The sequence below is a fragment of the Myxocyprinus asiaticus genome, chromosome 48 (genome assembly GCF_019703515.2).
Source record: "Myxocyprinus asiaticus isolate MX2 ecotype Aquarium Trade chromosome 48, UBuf_Myxa_2, whole genome shotgun sequence".
In the NCBI taxonomy this organism is placed as follows: Eukaryota; Metazoa; Chordata; class Actinopteri; order Cypriniformes; family Catostomidae; genus Myxocyprinus; species Myxocyprinus asiaticus.
In genome coordinates, this window is record NC_059391.1 from 14,261,175 (window position 1) to 14,283,906 (window position 22,732).

A 22,732-nucleotide genomic window follows, 5' to 3' on the forward strand; every position below is an offset into this window, starting at 1 on the left:
GCAGCGGTTTGCATATACAGTACTGGAAAAATATCACGTCAAGCTGTTTGTGTGACCTAAATGGCTCTCGGTTAGAGTGACTGAAGAGGGTAATTTATCATTTGACAGGCTTTAGAACGGGCTGTCTGTGCTGTCTTGCTATTGTTAGCATCAGCGGTCAGCTGTCACGTATGTTGGATTAGCAAGCATAGATGAGCGACTCAGGATGGCCACAAGCATGGCCACACAAGGAAATGTCACAGGAAGACAAGCGCTGCATGAAGATCAGGAGCAATAATTAATAATCTGTGTGGCGAGAATATTTGGGAGGGGACTAAAACAGTTATAGGTTGAAAAATGATGCAGATCAAGTTATAACTAGATATGCATTTCCTGAATAAAATACCAGTACCAGCCAAAAAAGAGCTAACGTTTTAGGTAAATTTTAGGCTTTGGTTCTGTGTAAATAAAAAGCTGCATCAGAGCTGCTTTGTTGTCATGACACTCAGCATGCGTTTTCTGTCGGCTTTGCATGAGAATCGACACATAGGATGTGACTGAAACCGATAAGGCTGCTACCTTGCTGTCCAGTCAATGAAATACTTAATATAGACAGCGTTTTTGTATGAATTCTGCTTATGGAACTGGTTTCAGACAGGGTTCAAAGGCACCATATTGCTATTTCTAATCATCTAGAGCAAATTCAAGTGAGCTTTAGAGATAACCATGCAAATATTTAGTAAGTACAGTGCTTGCTTATTGGTAGAAATCCTGTCAGTAGAGTCATAAGTTATTTATTAAAAAAAAAACTAAAAAAACAATGGATGTCGGACCACCGAACTACATGCACAGGGTTGTAGTTTGTGTAGAATCTATGCTGCCTTCAAAGACCGATCAGATAAAGGCATCTTAGTAGACAAGATGTTACAGAAACATTGATTTGCAATTCAGAATGCATATTACAATGAAGTCATTGCTTTTGGTTACATTTTTTTATTGGGTCAGTAGGAGATTTTCTAAATTTAATCTTACATTTCTTGATAAGTATGAACTTCACAAAAAACAAAAACAACACAGCATACCCAAGGTTGAAATTACTTTCTTGGTGTAACTTAATGTGATCAGATTCATGTAGTCATGTTAAATAATATTTTTGACTTTAATAAAACAGTTCATTTAAATGTTACTACATGAAGCTCATGTTTAGGTTACCTTAAAAAAAAAAAGAAAAAGTAGTTTGCAGTGAGTCTATTCAACCCGGTCTCATGATGAGTTGTAATAGTAGTACGAGATGGCAAAATTGAATGAAATTGTACGAGTTACTTTGTACAACTACGTACAACTTTTATTCCCATAGATAAAAAATAAACAAACTAATGAACTATGTTATAACGATAAGTTTCAACCCTAACCCAAACCTAACCACAAATGTAAGAATGAGAAACATTGGTGTTTTGAACAAGATTTCTTACAAATTTTCTTGCATTTAACCTCAAACCCTTTCTTACATAAATTTTTGTATAGGAGGCTAGCTAAAATTGTATTGGTTGTTCTCTATAGGAATGAAAGTCTTTACGAACGTGTCAAGTCGTAGATATCTTACGATTTCGCCACTTGTACAAATTATTGTTGAGTTGTCATGAGACTATGAGTCTGTATGTTAAGCAGTTTGAGCTGAATTAATTGCATATGTTTAATTCTTTTGGTTAGGGGTTTAGAACAAAACCCAAACCAGAATGTCTGAGGAATATCAATACTTCACTATAATTCAGAGAATTTTGTGTCATTTTGTAATTCCTCAGGCTAAATTACAAATATCATAACTTTATATAGGGTCACTAAAATGACAGCTTTTGGCTTTTAGTAAATATATCCTCATCTGGAAAGTTGACTAAGGTTAAGAATGAGAGTATGATACAGAACGAAATTATGATAGTGACATCTGGTTCTTATCAGATGTTTCCACCTAACAGTTAGAGACTCCCTAGAAATGAAGACTTAGAGACCTCCGTAACAAAATGAATGCTCCCCTATCTCCCCGTCGTCAGCTGTGGCATTCTGTGCACTTCTGCCCCCCAGACTTGTCTTCCTCCCTGCGTTCCTGCATTAAGTTCATATCTCCCCAAGCCACAAGCATCCCTTTCCTTCTCACCTCTGCTCCCACTTTCAATCACACTGTGCAGTGAATGGCACCGATGTGGAAAGGTGACATTCAGGTGTTTGGTAAATTGTAGACGTGAATCAATCAGTTTTGGTAGATTCAGCTCAGAATGACTCACGGTCAGAGGAGTGCTGGCTTGCCGGTGTGCATCTCTATAATCCTATTTTGCAGATGCCCCTTGCAGTTCAATGTTCTGCCATTGCACGGCTGACACTGGAGGATACGGTTTTGGAACATTACGATTTTATAATGCCACTGCTGAGCGGGTTTACCTCTGACATAGATACTGTAATCGAAAGGTTTTAGACAATTTATATCTGTACAAGTCCAAAAGACTCCATTGTCTCTAAGTGTCCATTATTTTGGGGGTATTCTGTTAAATTCAGAGGTGAAGTTACTAAAAATTTCTATTTTCATCCCAAAGATCAGTATTTTTTTTTTTTTTTTTAATTGATAGCTCATAGACCTGTTTTGGAAAGTAACCATGGCTGGAAGAAAAATGTAGTGCAAAAGTGACAAAAAAGCCCTAGATATATAATTAGTTTAGATTTTAAAATGTTTAACATTTAGTTTATGTTAGCTTTAAAAAGGCAACATACTGTTATTCTACAAACTTGAATTAGTGTTACTCTAGAATCCCTAAACTAAGACCAAAATTCCAGTTGTGACACCTCCTTGAGCTTTGAAGTATCCACCAAACTTGATACTGACATTCAGACTGTTCTGACTTCTATGATTTTAACTGATCAGACATAAGTTTTTCAAGTAACGGATTATCTAAAGTCCAACAGTTCTATAGACTAATTATCCTATTGATGGCCTCGAAATGTCTGTGCATCCATCCATCCACCCATCCATCCGAACCTTGTTTTAAAAATTATTTTAAACTGTCAGGTCAGGCCAGGTATTTTTCAAGCCATCATCAAAGTTTTTACAAACTTTGCCTATATAGTTCTATATATCTGTTATTTAACATTTGGCATACATCAAAATAGTTCTGATTCTATCTAGCTGTTGATTTAGTATAGATTTAGTGCTGCTACAGACAACTGTCAGATATCAGTATTCACTTTTCCAAAGGTGAGTGTTGTTAGATGTGTAAGATAATGGGAAGTGTTTTAATGAAATAAAGATATTGGCTCCGAAAACAGTAAATGTGTAAAAAAACAGTCCCAAGAACTACAGTATAGAGCTGTATGACCTTGAGATTGGGCAGTTATTTAAAATATGTCCTAGCAGAGAGTTAGGTATTATGTACAAATACTTTAGTATTTGATGTTGATTCAATTTTATAAGATTTCAGATCATTTTTATTTTCTACTTTTTTTTTTCTTTTTTTTTTTTACCTTATTATTATTATTATTATTCAGTGAATAGTTTTAAGTATTTGACAAAAAAGGAAGAAATGCTGTGTAATCTTATATTGGTTGAAAAAACATTCCATCATATAAATATTTTCTCTTAATCAGTGTTGTGTAGTAATGGACTGCATGTAACCTTTCTTATGTAATCAGATTACAAAAAATCATGTTCTTAGTATTACAAGTAATTTGATTACATAACTGTTTTTAAATGTGTATAATCAGATTGCAGTTACTTTCTTTGGATTATATAGTTGTAGATAGTTCACCCAAAACTGTAAATTCTCTCATCAGTTACTCACCCTCATGCCATCCCAGATGTTTATGACTTTCTTTCTTCTCAGAACACAAACGAAGATTTTTAGAAGAATACATCAGCTCTGAGGGTCCATGCAATGCCTACACTGAGGTAATCCATAAGACTCTAGTGGTTTAGTCAATGTCTTCAGAAGCGATCCAGTTGGTTTTGGATGAGTACAGACCAAAATATAACTTCTTTTTCACTTTAGATTTCCAGATTAGATTTTCTAAAAGTGTAATTTAAAAGATTGTTTTACTGTTTACAATTTTAGTTGTGTAATTTGTAATCAATACCAGATTACATTTCAGAAGTGATCTGCCCAATACTGCCCTAAATTGAAAAATAAATTTCTGGCACTGCATTATGTATCCAATATAGAGTATACGTCACAGGCCATTGGCCCATTATGTAAATACAGTATATGGCCTTCAGTTGTGAAACTCAGTTACATCTACTGTATGTTTTGCATGGGCTGAATAGATGGTACAATAATTTCTTTAATTATTTGGACATAATGACACTTAGTTCAATACCAATGGCTAATACATCATACTTACAAGAGGGAAAAAGAACGCTTTAGACCTAATTTGTTATTGGATGATACTCCAGGGTTCTATTTCAGAGACTGTCCCCTTAAGAGGTCACACTGTTTTATGCTGCATCCTCTTTTAGTGGCCATGCTTCATCTGTCCTGCTTGTGCTGACTGTGTATTCAATGACCAACTCAATTAATTCTTGCAAAACATAATTTCATCTTGCATGACCCTCAAAGTACTTGTCCAAAATAAAAATAAAAATGCAAGTTTTTGACCTTAGTGTGACTGGTCCCATTGGAAGCTACAGCATCTCCCTCAATTTAAAGTCAGATTTTTTTGCCTCATCTTTGTGGTCCCATGTGATGGGCCCCAAAGGGACTGAGGGTGGACAGGTAGGGTGACAAGCAGGTCTCAGTTTGGTTTGGGAACACATTCCAGACCTCTTTCAAGAATGGGGACACCGGGCATAGATGATTAATGGCAGGCATATATGACTGCTTGAAGGGCAGACCATAATTCACCGCCCAGGCCTGAAGGAACTCTGTTGAGCCGAAACGCTTGCAACATTTGCTTAGCCTGTGGGTAAACCACATCCCCCTACTTGCGTTCATCTCAGGTGCAAAGATATCATTCTTTATGTGTGCAGTGTTTTTTATCATGCTAATACATAATTGCCCACTCGCAATTATCGATAATTGCGGGACTTCTCCTTCGGTTTTCCCTTAATCAGAAATTTGCACTATAAAAAGGGTCCTAGGTTTAGATTTGACACAATTACACATTCAGGGCTTTTCATCTCTTTTTAATCTCCTCCTAATCTGAAACACAGAGTTTGTTCATAAACACAGCTGAGACCAAACAATTTGCTTTGACATTTTGCTAAACGAATTGAAGCAATGCTATCAATGTTGTGCCTCTCTCTGTCTAGTGATTAAAATCATTTGAATTGCAGATGACTCGTCTTTGTCTAAAGAGTTCAGTAAACAGAGGCCTCATTTTGATAGGCATGCCAATTTTTAATTGAAATGAGATTGCCACCAGCTTTGAGCCATAACACACATAATGATGTGTGACCATTGAAAGTATTATTTTTTCACGTTCATCAAATGCGGCGGTTATGACTGTGATAATCTGGATTATTTCAGAAATCTATTATAATCTTTGTCATTCAAAATTATTTGAAATATACAAATAAATTGCTAATTTGGTACTAGAAAATCACTTGCCATTATTTCAAACATAGTTGAAAACTATTTGTTTCATTAAATGAAGCTTAACATTGTCTTTGTTTTTGTTTTTGAGTTGCTACAGTATGCAATAGACTGACATGTCTTAAGGTCAATATTAGGTCAAAAATGGCAAAAAAGAAACAGCTTTCTCTAGAAACTCGTCAGTCAATCATTGTTTTGAGGAATGAAGGCTATACAATGCTTGAAATTGCCAAAAAACTGAAGATTTCATACAAAGGTGTACACTACAGTCTTCAAAGACAAGTGCCCGACAAGACAAGACGGCCACATCTATGGCAAGTGTTACAGGAAGCATGGGGTGAAAAACAGAGTATCTGGATAAACTGACAGCTAGAATGTCAAGGATCTGCAAAGCTGTCATTGCTGCACGTGGAGGATTTTTTGATGAGAACTCATTGAAGTAGTTTAAGAAGTTCTGAACATTTTTTTCAAATTGTAATAGTAATTTTTCACGTTATTAATGTCCTGACTATAAATTGTGATCAGTTGAATGCCACTTTGGTGAATAAAAGTACCAATTTCTTTTCATAAGAGCAAAATCTGTACATTATTCCAAACTTTTGGCTGTCAGTGTATGTATATATATATATATATATATATATATATATATATATATATATATATATATACTGTATCAGAAGAGGCACAGAGCTGCATTATGCAGAAAATCAAACTGCTTGCCTTGTTTTTCTTACAAAAGTCTTTCTGCTTATGCAAAAACTGTGGCTAATTTATTCATAGCTCAGCATTTAGTACCTCTAATCTATGAATGATACTGTTACTGGTGCTCGTAATTGTATGATATTGTAAAAGCCTTTTTTCAGGCAGGGTGCTTATCAGGACCTGTTTAGTGTGCAGCTTGTGGGGAGGAAAGCCCAAATTGAGGAGAAATCAGCTGGCGCCTTGGTAAGCAGGGTCGGAATTACCGTGATGGACTGGTCCTGGATTTCTCTCCCATGCTTATTTTTGCCCATTGTCATGATCTTCGTCCTTAATAGGAGCTGACAGAATGTAAATGGGATTTTAAGGGAACTGGCAAAGTCTGTCATTTTTCTCATTTAGTCCATGGATGAGTGAGCCAAGCCGGTAAGATTTGTATGGGAATTTGAGATGGTTCAGTGCTACATGTCAAAGCTTGATTATGAACTCAAGAGAGCCTCTTTACCTCAGTCAATAATATTCGCGCCTCACATTCCTTACAGGTTTTTAAGAAGGGCTAATTGTTTGCAATGATGCTTCAATAGATAAAACAGATATCTGCATAAAAAAATAAAGATAACTAGACAACAATTACTGCTGAATGTAAAGTCTTAATCAGTATTTCTGCCCTGTTTTCCAGTATAATATCAAAACATCCTTAAAACAAGATACACTGCAAAAATGTCATGTCTGTAAACCTTAAAATGTGCTTCATGTGTTAACATCTTAAATCTAAAACTGGTTTAACACAACTCAAAAATAGTATTTATTATGATAAATCAACCTAATTATTAATTAGGTTACATTAACAAAGATAATTTTAGATGAAAGATTTAGATTTTGATAATTGCAGATTTTTTAAAGTGGACAAGCAAAAAAATATAATAATAAGAATTGTTTTCAGAGTATACATCTTGCATTAAAGGAATATTCCTGGTTCAATAACAGTTAAGCTCAATAGACAGCATTAGTGGAAAAATGCTGATTACCACAAAAAATATATTTTCTGCTCGTTCCTTGTTTACTTAGAGAAAAAAATGCTAAAATCGCGGCTTCAGCACACAGCAAAAAACATTTTCTTAATCTGTATTTTTGAAGTGAAAAAAAAAAGCATGTAAGCAAATTTAACACACTAAAATCACAACCGAGTCTGATAGAAAGAACGTTACTATAACACGTTTCGTTTGCAGTTTCGCTGCAGTTTCCTGGTGAAATTAACACTAGAGGCGCCACAATGACACATTTCTTAACACTTCTTTTTCACATTATTACTTACACACTGCTATGTTATGATATTGAAACACTTTTACTCTAATGCATAATTTGAAAAACGACACATTTTAACACTTGTATTACAGACTCACCTACATTTACACACTTATTCCAGCATGATTAGCTCCTGCGATAGCTCAACTGATAGAACTTTGGGTCTTCAGAACTCGGAACTTCGAACTTGGAAGACCGACTTTTTAGAAACAAGTCAAGCATGCAAGCTGACACGTGAGATGCGAGTGTCATAGAAACGACACAAAAGGATGAGCTTGCTTCGGAAAATGTGCTATTAATTTCTCTCTCTTTTTTTTACACTATCGGTTAGGTTTAGGCATTGGTTTAGGGTAAGGATGTCTGTTTATTTTTGATCACTATTGGTTAGATTTAGGTTGAAGTTTTAGGTTAGGGAGGTACATTTTACAGATATAAACCTCCATCTAATGTTTACCTTAAAACCTCGTCTGATTACGACACCATTTCACTCGCTTATGGCACCCCCCGCTGGACATTTTACTGGGAAACTGCAGCAAAACGTGTAATGAAAAAAAAGATACATTTTTTGCCACAGTCACGTAATGTTCATGAGACCAGGCTATAAAATCATGTTAACATATAATGTTTACATCTTGTGGCAATAATTTTAAAACAGTGTGTATTTTATTGTTTATGGACTGGCCCCATTCACTTCCATTGTAAAATTGCCTTACCATACTTGCCATTTTTTAACTTTTTTTTTTTTATAAACAAGGGATGGTTTTCTGTGGTAATCAACATTATGTCACAAATGCTGTCGAGTAAGCTTAACTTGAATTGAACCCTGAATACACTGAATATTTAAGTAACTGACATGCAAAAATAATTATTGTTTTCTAATAGGTTTCAGACTACTTCCCCTTGTCTTCCATTGGTCCCCAAACAGATAGTTCTGCCCCAAACTCACACATTGATGGAGCCAATGTCACGTAAATAAAGAGCAATGTTTTGAAAGCACCACAGAGACACAGTGTTGACACTTTTCAGGAAAATTAAATGGCTTGCTTATAGTTGTCTTTGCATACTATACTGGATTAAGAATAGCATTTTAACTTTAACAAAATGAGTATAAATTATAAAGGTCCTACTGTATGTTCCAAATAACTGAAGTAAATCATTAATATATGTTGACAAGATCTTATGAGAACAACAGTAAAACCAAGAAATCAAGCCAACACTATTCTTCTTCAAATCCTCAGGGTACTTCTGGGGAATAGGGGGACGGTGTATGGGTGGGTGTTATTGGGGGGCACTGCGGCTGTAGCTGAGAGACGCTGTGTGTAATGCAGGCTGTTAGTGATGTTAAATGAAGCTTGAAGCCTGGCTGACAGCAGCATTCCTCCACAGACCTGGCGCTGAGAGAAGAGGAGGAGACGGGCCAACAAGGGCAGAGTAATGGTCTAAGAGAAACTACGCAGGACACAGGGCTTTCTGCGGCGGACGGTCCATTATCTCATAAGGGCCATTATCTTAATGGGGCGACCGTCTCGATATGACAGATATCACAGAAGGACTGACACATAAACAGTTTTTATAAGATGAATTTTCCAGTGTACAATCACTGCGGTAAAACACATTTGACCCATAGCCATATACTGATGTATATAACCTTGTCAAGGTGGATTACAGTTAATTTTTATGTGCGTACTATATTGTAACGGTGTTACAAAAACAAGTTTACTCACAAATGCACTTACATTTTCATATTTCCTTGTCATTAACTATTATCATTTGCGATGAAAGCAACAAGTAAATAACTTCCCAGGACATTATGTTTTTCCAGCCACCCTTTATGAATAGGATCACACTGTCAGTGTTAAATAAGGTTCGCTACAAAGACACATCATACAAAACTGTTAAATATATATAACTTTATGACTCTGAAAATACATAGGACAGTCTCTCCCAAAGCATAAGTCTTTTCCAGTCTCTGCTAGAGTCTCTTCGGGTCAGATGGATAACATTCTGTTTTATAGATCACCTGCCATGCTCAACTCCGTTTCCAAATCCTAGCTGATATCAGTTCATTTCACAACAATGGCAGCAGATCTTCAATCAAAGAAGAGTCGACAGAGAACTCAGTTTTATTGTAAATGTCTTTGTTGTCCATTTCAGTGTGCTCAAATGGAAAAACTCCTTACAAAGTTCAGGTAAGTGTGCATTGTAACTTGCGTTTTTCAAAGCAGAAGCTGCTGATTTGTACTGAAAATCTTTCCACAAAAATAGTTTTTCCATATTTCTTTGGTCTGTAAAATTTCGATAGATCCTCACACGTTGCTTAATCCAAAGCAGGTTTGATTCATAAACTATTTTGTGTCCGGCAATATTTCGGCATTGGCAAACAAATCATCTGCCAGTTCCGATGGAGTGATGCTACCAACTTGATTGACAGCATGGGGGTGGGGTGGGGCGGGGTCCATGCCTTGTGGCCCATCTAAGCTCCGTATCTAGAGGTCCTCACCCCTTATCTTATGAGACTGAAGGATAAATGGAGAGACTAACAGACAGGGCTAACATGACTATGATGAATGCTCCCCTCCCCCACCCCGCTGTTGCTTTGGAGAATGAAGAGGTGCTCCCAAATGTGGCACCTCTCTTGGGAAAATCAGCCCCCACTGGCGTCAGGATACCTGGGATTCAACAACACAGGGGAGACACAAGAGGTACAACATGCTCAGTTATTAATTCAGAAAGGTTTCAGTGTTGGGCTAAATCCTACCCACTTGGACCCCTAAACTATTAAATTGGCTGAAAAAACTCTTGAGAATACTATTTGGTGCCTCTGCAATTCAAATGAAAAATTTTGGAAATGTACGTTGCGTCCCAGAATCGCACACTTCTACACTATTTTACTCTATTTTGTAGTGCGAGTAGTGTATTCACACTGAAAAATGCAACGAAACGAAGAGTACACGGATGATGTACTTCAACAAAACGAAAAAGTGTGCAGTCGTGGCTTGTCCTATATAGCGAAAGTGGCAGGTTTATGTAAAAGCGATGCTGGCCTGACACAACAATCATAAATAATGATAAATGTGGCAACTAGTGAAACTTCTGTGAAGACAGTACCATGCAAATGTAAGTTGAATGCTTTCCCATCACCCATGCTGTATGAATATGTAAATCATTTGCGAAAAAAATGCTCTCATGAACCTCATGTTTGCTTAAAGTTGCCAACTTTTTGACAAACGAATATGAAACGCTTGAGCCTTTTGAGTACTTCAATACAGGACGGGTCCCCCTCAGAAGTTTCGCCATCGGACCGGGGGGCTATGCAGTGATATTGATGATATTCTCTGAGTGAATTATGTAAATGGTGTATTCACATGGCTTGTTGGGGCTAATTCACATGACTTCTTTTATGTGTACCTATATTCCTATATAATACTGTAGGAATATATTTGGTAAATTTGTTTCCATCGTAGTTCATGTGCATTTCATCTTATTGAATAAAAAAATGTATCCACCTCAAACAAATGTATATGTTTTTATGCACATTTTGGAGATTTTATTTCCACTTTGGGGTTTCCATCCATCATTTTTAATGTAATATCCTAAAATGCACATGAAAATACATTTATATTTACAAATACACATTTACATATCACATTATATAACAAAAAGTAAATTTTACATTTCTCTTTATTTGTGTTTTACTTGACTTACATTTTTAGCAAGCTAACTGATTAGCCAGCTAAGCTACTATACCTTACGCAAGTTACCGCACATACAGTTGAAGTCAGAAGTTTACATACACCTTAGCCAAATACATTTAAATTCAGTTTTTACAATTCCTGACATTTAATCGTAGAAAACATTCCCTGTCTTAGGTCAGTTAGGATCACTACTTTATTTTAAGAATGTGAAATATCAGAATAATAGTAGAGAGAATTAATTATTTCATTCTGAGTGGGTCAGAACTTTACATACAATGTATAAGTATTTGGAAGCATTGCCTTTAAATTGTTTAACTTGGGTCAAACGTTTTGGGTAGCCTTTCACAAGCTTCTCACAATAAGTTGCTGGAATTTTGGCCCATTCCTCCAGACAGAACTGCTTTAACTGAGTCAGGTTTGTAGGCCTCCTTGCTCACACATGCTTTTTCAGTTCTGCCCACAAATTTTCTATCAGATTGAGGTCAGGGTTTTGTGATGGCCACTCCAATACCTTGACTTTGTTGTCCTTAAGCCATTTTGCCACAACTTTGGAGGTATGCTTGGGGTCATTGTCCATTTGGAAGACCCATTTGCGACCAAGCTTTAACTTCCTGGCTGATGTCTTGAGATGTTGCTTCAATATATCCACATAATTTTCCTTCCTCATGATGCCATCTATTTAGTGAAGTGCAGTAGTCCCTCCTGCAGCAAAGCACCCCCACAAAATGATGCTGCCACCCCCATGATTCATGGTTGGGATGGTGTTCTTTAGCTTGCAAGCCTCACCCTTTTTCCTCCAAACATAACGATGGTCATTATAGCCAAACACTTCAATTTTTGTTTCATCAGACCAGAGGACATTTCTCCAGAAAGTAAGATCTTTGTCCCCATGTGCACTTGCAAACTGTAGTCTGGCTTTTTTATGGCGATATCAGAGCAGTGACTTCTTCCTTGCAGAGCAGCCTTTCAGGTTATGTCGATATAGAACTTGTTTTAGTGTGGATATAGATACTTGTCTACCTGTTTCCTCCAGCATCTCACAAGGTCTTTTGCTGTTGTTCTGGTATTGATTTGCACTTTTCACACCAAACTAAGTTCATCTCTAGGAGACAGAATGTGTCTCATTTCTGAGCGGTATGATGGCTGCGTGGTCCCATGGCATTTACAGTGCATCCGGAAAGTATTCACAACGCTTCACTTTTTCCACATTTTGTTATGTTACAGCCTTATTCCAAAATGGATTAAATTCATTATTTTCCTCAAAATTCTACAAACAATACCCCATAATGACAACGTGAAAGAAGTTTTTTTGAAATCTTTGCAAATTTATTAAAATTAAAAAATGAAAAAAAATCATATGTACATAAGTATTCACAGCCTTTGCTTAATACCTTGTTGAAGCACCTTTGGCACCAATTACAGCCTCAAGTCTATTTGAGTATGATGCTACAAGCTTGGCACACCTATTTTTGGGCAGTTTCTCCCATTCTTCTTTGCAGGACCTCTCAAGCTCCATCAGGTTGGATGGGGAGCATCGGTGCACAGACATTTTCAGATCTCTCCAGAGTTGTTCAATCGGGTTCAAGTCTGGGCTCTGGCTGGGCCACTCAAGGACATTCACAGAGTTGTCCCAGAGCCACTCCTTTGTTATCTTGGCTGTGTGCTTAGGGTCGTTGTCCTGTTGGAAGATGAACCTTCACCCCAGTCTGAGTTCCAGAGCGCTCTGGAGCAGGTTTTCATCAAGGATGTCTCTATACATTGCTGCATTCATCTTTCCCTCGATCCTGACTAGTTTCCCAGTTCCTGCCACTGAAAAACATCCCCACAGCATGATGCTGCCACCACCATGCTTCGCTGTAGGGATGGTATTGGTCAGGTGATGAGTGGTGCCTGGTTTCCTCCAGACATAACACTTGCCATTCAGGCCAAAGAGTTCAATCTTTGTTTCTCATGGTCTGAGAGTCCTTCAGGTGCCTTTTGGCAAACTCCAGGCGGGCTGTCATGTGCCTTTTACTGAGGAGTGGCTTCCGTCTGGCCACTCTACCATACAGGCCTGATTGGTGGAGTGCTGCAGAGATGGTTGTTCTTCTGGAAGGTTCTCCTCTCTCCACAGAGAAATGCTGGAGCTCTGTCAGAGTGACCATTGGGTTCTTGGTCACCTCCCTGACTAAGGCCCTTCTCCTCGATCGCTCAGTTTGGCCAGGCAGCCAGCTCTAGGAAGAGTCCTGGTGGTTCCAAACTTCTTCCATTTATGGATGATGGAGGTCACTGTGCTCATTGGGACCTCCAATGCTGCAGAAATTTTTCTGTACCCTTCCCCAGATCTGTGCCTCGATACGATCCTGTCTTGGAGGTCTACAGACAATTCCTTGGACTTCATGGCTTGGTTTGTGCTCTGACATGCACTGTTAACTGTGGGACCTTATATAGACAGGTGTGTGCCTTTCCAAATCATGTCCAATCAACTGAATTTACCACAGGTGGGCTCCAATCAAGTTGTAGAAACATCTCAAGGATGATCAGTGGAAACAGGATGCACCTGAGCTCAATTTTGAGTGTCATGGCAAAGGTTGTGAATACTTATGTACATGTGATTTTTTTCATTTTTATTTTTAATAAATTTGCAAAGATTTCAAACAAACTTCTTTCACGTTGTCATTATGGGGTATTGTTTGTAGAATTTTGAGGAAAATAATGAATTTAATCGATTTTGGAATAAGGCTGTAACATAACAAAATGTGGAAAAATTGAAGTGCTGTGAATATTTTCCGGATGCACTGTATGCTTGCGTACTATTGTTTGTACAGATGAACGTGGTACCCTCAGGCATTTGGAAATTGCTCCCAAGGATGAACCAGACTTGTGGAGGTCCACAATTATTTTTCTGAGGTCTTGGCTGATTTCTTTTTATTTTCCCATGATGTCAAGCAAAGAGGCACTGAGTTTGAGGTAGGCCTTAAAATACATCCACAGGTACACCTCCAATTCAGTACACCTCCTATCAGAAGCTAATTGGCTAATTGTCTAAAGGCTTGACATAATTTTCTGGAATTTTCCAAGCTGCTTAATGGCACAGTTAACTTAGTGTATTTAAACTTCTGACCCACTGGAATTGTGATATATTCAATTAAAAGTGAAACAATCTGTCTGTAAACTATTGTTGGAAAAACTACTTGTGTCATGCATAAAATAGATGTCCTAAACGACTTGCCACAACTATAGTTTGCTAATATTAAATCTGTGGAGTGGTTAAAAAATTTGTTTTAATGACTTCAACCTAAGTGTATGTAAACTTCTGACTTCAACTGTAGTCATAGCAAAACTTTGTGGAATTTCATGCTCTCAGTGTTAGATGTTGCTTTGAATTACATTGTAATCTTCAATTGTTCAAAGTGAGGTCTATGCATTTATTATTTTAGGGATCACAACAAAAAGATATAACGTTATGGTCAATGTAATATCCACACAAACTCTATTTTTTTTTTACTATACTATCGATATAGCAGTACCTTTCGGCTTTTTAATCAGGAGCTACAAACAATCAGGTTGAGATTTGGCACAGAACTCTATTAAGCTGGCATTACTGTATATTATTGCTTTTCAGTGAAAGATTTACATCACTTACTGTGGTAGTTTTCACTTTGCCTCCCGGTTGTGCACACGTCCAGCCTGTTCTGTTTACCAGCAGGTCACAGCCTTCATCGTCCAAACAAGGCATCATCTCACACCACTGTCTGTTCCTCACAATATGCACTGATGAAACAAGAGAAAGAAAAAGATCAAGAAAACAAAACAAAACAAGAGCAAGTTAAACAAATACTTTAAAGTCAACATGAAACGGCATTTGCAAGCCATTTTAGTTATATAATGTGACATTTTCCTTAGTGAAACGGGCTATTCAACTAGGAAAAATGTAGGACAGGACTCGATTTTTTCCATCTGCAATTATTTGGAGCATGGTGTGGTCTACGTGACAGATCATTGAAAGGAGGGGGGCTTTGTGATGTCAGCCAAAATGGAATGATGTTTCAGAGGTGGTTTTTATGAAAGATCACAAAGACAAACAGTTTTTTCTTTGAAACAATGTGCAATGATAAGTCATGCAGGATAAGTCCAGTAATGTGTATTATGAAAGTAAATAAGGTCAATTTTTTATTTCATGTTGATTTAAAGCCCATTGGTGTACCAGGTATGCAAAAGAATTGCAATAAAAATTCATAGTAGAGCAAATTTATTACATTAATGTCATGAAGGTCAGGTCTACTAAACTAATACATAGATATAAAATTATGGTATTGCATAGATGAACATAGTTACACTCAGAGGTCAAGACTGAGTACAGTAAGGACATTTCATACAACAAAAGCAGATAACAATGAAAGAAAAGTAATCCAGCCCTTGGCCTAATATACTAAACCTTTCTCTTTGAAACAGATCGCAAAAGTTAGATTTTTTTTTTTTTCTAAGGTAAGACTGTTTTTGCACTTAATCGAACATAAATGTCTATTTATAATAACTAGGGCACCCTAACATGTTCATTTGCATACCATGACACCCCAATAGGCCCTTAGAGAGAGACAAAAGGGAGGGAGAGAAGGAGACAGAGAAAAAAAATTAAAGAGAGAGAAAGAAAGAGCATTCGTGAGGTAGGGAAAATGATAATCAGAGTGAAATATAACCCAGGGAAGCAAAAGTACATAAATATCAGGGCGGCAGCATTGTAAGTTTTGAGGAAGGCTAACAAAGTGTGCGGCAAATGAGTAGATACAAATGTTGAAACAAAAGAGGGGAAATGTCATTCTCTCCAAGCAAAAAGGCACATCCTTAAAGGTAAAAAATAGTTTTGGAGATGACTTAACATCTCAGTGTAGTTTGTTATTTAGTGAATGTTTCCCTTACAGCGTCTACTCTAGGGACTAGCTTCCACTACTAATCTCCAGCATTAGTATTCACAGTTATGCCCTGGGCCATAATGACAAATAAAAGAGCCTTTCATGCAAATGTGGTACGTCTTCATTCTGTAGCCATCATTCACAAAACAGTAGGTTGCAGCCAGTGTGGTGCTCTTGTTTATGCTTTGAGATTAGCATTCAATTCGACATGACATCTGTCTTATCCATAGATTTTTCATCGAATTTCTTGTGTCAGATTTTTAAATTCATCAATCAGAGTTGGGTGTAGAGGAGAGCGGGTTGGTTGGCACAGTTTTCATTCTTTGTTGAATATCTTCGGAGAAACAAACAGCTTAAGTTCTTGGCTAAAAACAGGCACATTCAATGTAACAAAATATCCCCAACATGGGGCAAAAGTAATATTTTAAGTATCAGCCACTGAAAATCCCTTTGGTGTGCATACATTAGGAGGCAAATAATCAGTTAAATAAGTAAGTGAATTATTTTAGTGGAACTAATCAGTATTTTTATCACATATATCCTTTAGAGCTAATGATTTATTATTCTAAGTATCTTAATATATGTTCTTTGTGATGTCATGCTCGTACAAGCAGTTTGAGACCATTCCATATCTGTCTTCATGCTTTAGGAGACAGTGTGTCTTCTGACTAAGAGGCCTAGGTCACATTGGCCACTTCTCTAGTGTCTTCATGACCCAACACTACACATTTGATTATGAATGTTTCTGCCAAGTTAGCAAGAATACAACTTCAGGTCTCCTGAGAGAAAGTACAATTATCTCTAAGTTTTAAGTTCCAATAAGACCAGTCTCCAACAGAAGCTTTGTAGTATAGGACCTTGAATAAAAGAAACTGTGTGTGTGTTTTTCCAAAGGTATTTCTGTTTCAGGATTTCAGTAAAGTGAGAACAGCAGTCGAGAGGTGGACAACTGGACCTCAGAGACCTACTACTGCCTATTAAGGGGAGAATGTCCATGGCCTAGGACCTGACTAGGACCACTGGATCCTATATATGGAATTAAAATGTCATGCCAACAATCAATGAGATAAACAATGTACATGATGACCATGTTCAGAAATGTTCTATAGATATCTATGCTTGTAACCGATAAGGATTCTAGAAACAATAACATTAACGTCAACGTGATGCTGTATCTTACTATAAGTATTGATGTTTTTGGACATGAGTTCAGTTCGTGATTCTCCTGTCTTCAAACTCAGAGGCTTTTGTACTGCTGACTTCTGCCATTTGATTTGCAAACAACTGTCTTCAGTAAAATTCAACTAATTTGATTGACACCTCGACTCCTGTTCTTCATTCCAAGCCTACTGGTCTACAGGCCCAAGCTGTAATCCCCTACAGTACAAGTCAAATGTTTTCTTACGTTTTCGCCATCTTGTACTATTATTACGTCTTGTCATCATGAGACTGGGTTGGAATGATTAAATGTTAGTGGTGCTTGCTTTACCAAGGTGCCACTATTAGTATTACTCAGACCTACATTTAGGGATTTTTCAAAATCCTTAACCATATTCTTCTCTTGTATGTTCTTCCATAACTTGACCTGCACGTACATGCTATGGACATGAACAATACCTCAAACCATGAATCTTATGGAGGAGAGGTGTGTTATGACTTTTCTAAGCCTCTTTCTAAGACTTACTGTTTTAAGAATTTGCAAAGAAATCCATTAACACTGAAAAAGGATCAGAAGGATGTTTGTTTTGATACATAAACTTGAAAAATCGTGCTCACCTTGATAGGATTTAATCATTTAATGTCTTGATAGAATCTATAATTTTGTCTCAAGAGGGCAAACAATCAGATCAACATCCAATTCTGAATTATGAACAGTGTCCATAATTTGGTTAAAGTAATATAAAACCAGAGGATCTCGTACAGCTAATAATCTCAATAAAGAGTGAAAACAAATTACAGTAAAGTACTCTGCTACTCCAAATACTCAGCTGTTTAGGAAAGAACAATACCCCAGATCCCAAGACCCCATCTCGAACTCACACTTTCCCTCTCTAGTAGGAAGTCAGACCACTCCAGCCTTCAATGATGCAAAACGCATGACAGATCATCAACATTTCAACAAATCAACACACAACAGGCAAAATGTGTCCTGTCAATGCACAACACAGTAAGCTCTCAGATTAGCTCTCTAATGAGCTGTCCTCGCCGTCTCCTGGTAGAGTGTAGAGATTGTCACTTCTCTGATGGCAAACAGACTATGACAGAGTGCACAAAGCGCCTCTCTGAATCAATACTGGTACATCAAAGAACTTGGTTTCAAAACTTGAGTTTTTTGGACAAAGGGGACCACAAATAATATTAAAGCTTAGCTATGAGTAACACAATGTGACAGCGTCCAATTAGACTAAACATATTCTTACTTACAATTTAAATACTGTAGATTAGAATGACAAATTCCTGTTACTGTTAGAGATGATGGAAATTGAATCTCTTGAATTATAATCTGTGTATACACAGAATCCTTACTGATTTAAATTAGAATAGGCAGAAATATTACAAATAAAATAATCCCTGCAATTAATTCCACACAAATTCCTGCTATTTTTGCATTTGTTTGTAAGTACAGATGGAATCTTTCTTTAAAACACCACAGAAGTAGAGCAGTTCATTTTAAATCATGGCATATCAGTATGTCACCAAAAAGCACTCTAAAGGAATAATGTTAAAAGCTCTTGCCATAATTAAAGTAACCAGTATGTATTTTTATGTTAATAGTGACTAGTATCTTTTTCAATTTTACTAGTACTTATTTATTAGACAGTAGTACGTATTTCTTTGCTACTAGTCACTAATTCAGTAATGACAAGTAACTATTAAAGTTTTGCCATTGAATTCTATGGAGATCTGTGTTTCAGATTTCAACAATTCACTTCCAACTTGTATGTATTCCAGTAGCGACTTCTATCTTTTTTTCATTTTATTAGCAGCTATTTATTTCGATGCTAGTACTTATAACAATTAGTATATATTCTGGTTTAACTTGTACTAATGTAATAGAGACTAGTGCTTATTTGTTAGACAGAAGTGTTTATTCCAGTTGTAACTACATTTTTAAATGAACCATAATAATAATGAGATAACAGTTGTTACTAGCAACAACCAGAATAGACAATAGTGTCTAATAAATAAGTACTAGTATCTAATCAATAAGCACTATTAAACTGGAATAGACACTAGTCACTAGTGGAATTAGTACTATCTAATTAATAATGAACTAATAAAGAACTAATTATTTTGTTTGTGGATAGTTGATATGCCATGCAGTGTGATATGCTATATTCCTTCTTAAACTATTCAAAAAGTATTTGCAAACCTTTTATAGTTGTTATGAATGCAGCTTTCATGACCTCAAATTAATTAAGAGACTACAGGACATCAAATGCTTGTACTAAAAAACCCACTTGTCACACCACAGGACCATTTATAATGAACTACTGAAAACAAAAGGCTGGTTAAAATTGTGGTAAGTCCATGGGCATGCTATGTGAAAACTACAGTACCCATGCTGCCCTACAAAGGCAAAATGCCAACACTAATTACGGCAACATTGAAACATGGCTTCAAAGTTACTTGGTTTCAGTGTGAATTTTATAGTTACTACAGTTTTCACACCCTGTTTTCTCTGAATCTGAGTAGAGCTATAATTATAATATAATTTTCTTTATTTATCACACATTATACATTTGCACATATACAGTGAAATTCTTCTTTTTCCACATATCCCAGCTAGGCTGGGGTCAGAGTGCAGGGTCAGTCATGATACAGTGCCCCTGGAGCAGACAGGGTCAAGGGCCTTGCTCAAGGGCCCAACAGTGGCATCTTGGCAGTGCTGGGGCTTGAACCCCTGACCTTCTGATCAGTAACCCAGAGCCTTAACCGCTGAGCTACCACTACCCAGCTGAGACAAACTCTTCCATTTATACACCTAGAGCCTTAACCGCTGAGCTACCACTAACCAACTGAGACAAACTCTTCCATTTATACACGCTAAATATGCTTCTCATCTGCAAAATGATTTTTTTAGCTGTGTGATTGAAGCCTGGTTTTCGCACGGGTGTGGCACGGGCCATTACATAACCTCTCAAGCCAATGATCTGCTCTGCTATAACCTACTGTATCTCTGGAGCGCACACGTGACAACTGCCCTTCCATCGATATTGCGGCGGAGACCACAAAATTGATGTGACCCGTTTGAATTTTAGTGAGAATCTTCTAGTTTAAAGCACTATGGAGAAAGTCCTCTCAAACAGTAGACAGCCCGGACATGCTAAGGAGGAAAAGAGACAAACCTATACCATGCGCCAAAATAACGTTTTCATCACCATCACTATTTTACCATTTTACAGTAGTAACAGTATTGGTGATATTTTGACAAGTGTTATAGTTTTATAATCAATAATCTAATTGGGTAGAATCTATTAGACAACATTTTAAATTTTAAGTTTCTAAATGTGTTTAGGCTACTATTTTTCATAACATACTATAATTTATTATTATTATTTTTAGAAAGACTAGTAACATTGACCTAACCACAGTAATGAGGAGCCCTCCATGGTCTTAGCTCTGCTTATATGGCATTCATTGTACTGTAATTATAAAAAAGAAAATGTGACCCAGGCCACATTAAATACAAGTAAAATTTTTTACTATGTTACTAGTATGTACTATGTCATGTCCAACGTAAAATCTGGGTCCTGAAGCAAAACCAGTCGAGGACCACTGGTCTAAGAGACCTGATATTGGTCATAACTCAATTTTGACAAAATGTGTAGTTACAGTGTTTTGCCTTTGCACTGCAGCATGTGCGAAAAAAATATATAGCTGTGGGTGTCCCACTTCTGTAATTTCCTCCAACGATGATTTAAGGGCACTAAGCAAAATAATTTAATAAAGTAAAATCCATTTTCATATTCTGGGCACTTTTTAAACCTGATTTGACTTGTATAATGGGTTCTTGATAATGTTGTGAGGAAAGGTAGTTCCAGTTCTCAAGGCCCTATCAGTCTTGCCCCAGTTAAGACTTTAGCTGTGACTGATGACCGATGCAGAGGCTGGACTCAGAAATTTATCGGAACAATAAATGAGATGGGCTGCTCATTGCAGCGGGCTGCGATTACTCAGACATTTGGCAAAGAGGAGAACATTAAACATCTGTCCATACATTTTTACAGCAGATACAGGTTGAGCATTCTATATGTTTATCATTCTAGTAATGGCACACACTAGCTTTCCGATCAGCTTTGCTTACATAGGAAATGTCATTAATTTACAAGTAACACGTTCTTCTACATAACTAATTCATGAGCGAACATTTCAAACTGTTTCTAAACCAAGCCCTTTTTATCCTCAATGTTAAGCCTGCAGCACGATCAGTGCAATCGATAAAGAATGTAAGAATTTATGATGTCATAAATGCCTCGATAATTAATTGAATGTGATGATGCAGAATAACAACAAAAATTGTTTTGCATCCATCATTTATCATGATGACATAACACCATTGCATTATTTGTTTTCATAACGCTCCTGCTAAAATAAAACTCTTGCAATAATCCCAAAATGTCCAGTTTTAAAATATATTGTTCCGGTCCTAGATGCTAATCGGTCAATACAGCATTCCAGCCATGCTAAAATCCACAATATAGTAACAGCTATGACGCAAAATTCCTGCTAACTATATCACAGTGCAGCACCCATAGTGGATCATTATTTTTGTTACGTAGCAATGTTATATCTTCAAGCAGAAAGATGGCATTAAATTAAATTATTAAAATAATGTCTAAATGTGATATTTTATTATGTAGTAACTATTTTCTAAAAGGTATAAAACACTCAAGGCTGTGCTAAATTGTGATTATAGTCATGGCTAAAGGGGTTGCAAGCTATTTACTGTGCATGATGCCTAACAACGGCCTTTAGCTGTGACTATATTTACAATATAGCACCGCCTCTTGAATCCTATTGCTTAAATATATACACACACTAATGGGCTTGTCCAGTTTAATTGATCCTAGAAAACAAACTTATGCTATAATGGATGTTTGTGTGCCTAATATATGAGGAGTCAGTATGTAGAGACTATGTAATCTATGTTTTCATGGGCACAAGCGCACATTCACACCTGCAGACACTTAATCACAGTGCATGCACATTTTTTGAGCATTGGGGAAACACAGAGGGTGCATTATATAATTAGTTTCTAGTGGGACCACTTATGTCAAGTTCCTGTATGTATTTAGTGGAAGTGCATTGTACATGTTGTTCCTTTCAAAAATACTGTCTAACCACCAAATGTTTACTTCCAAACAATTCTGAAGATGTTATGTCGTTTTCAGAAGGAAATACCAATGCTCGCCAGGCAGCAATAGAGTAATGTTAAAGTTTTAAGTAAATTAAGGTTTTAGGCTTTGGTTCTGTGTGAATGAAATGCTACTGAAGGAAGACCAAGGCAGTATGCAAATATTACGATTACATAATTGCTGTTGCTTATGTATATTTTAAATACAGAACAAGTCAATGGATTATTAAATTT

At 36.8% G+C, this 22,732-nt stretch overlaps 1 protein-coding gene across 3 annotated transcripts in view; it reads right to left on the bottom strand.

The window, feature by feature from the left end:
* Positions 1-8,817: 8,817 nt before the first annotated feature.
* The window catches only part of LOC127437775 (chemokine-like protein TAFA-5), a 72,996-nt gene continuing 59,081 nt past the window's right edge, over positions 8,818-22,732 (bottom strand). For 2 of the 3 annotated variants that reach the window (XM_051692944.1, XM_051692945.1), the window contains exons 3-4: positions 14,874-15,001; positions 8,818-10,222 (exon numbers count right to left, since the gene is read on the bottom strand). In XM_051692944.1, the coding sequence (XP_051548904.1) occupies positions 10,214-10,222; positions 14,874-15,001 (137 nt within the window). In that variant the 3' untranslated portion in view covers positions 8,818-10,213. Of the gene's footprint in view, positions 10,223-14,870; positions 15,002-22,732 lie in introns of those variants that run through there. The other variant, XR_007896601.1, reaches the window with a different exon arrangement.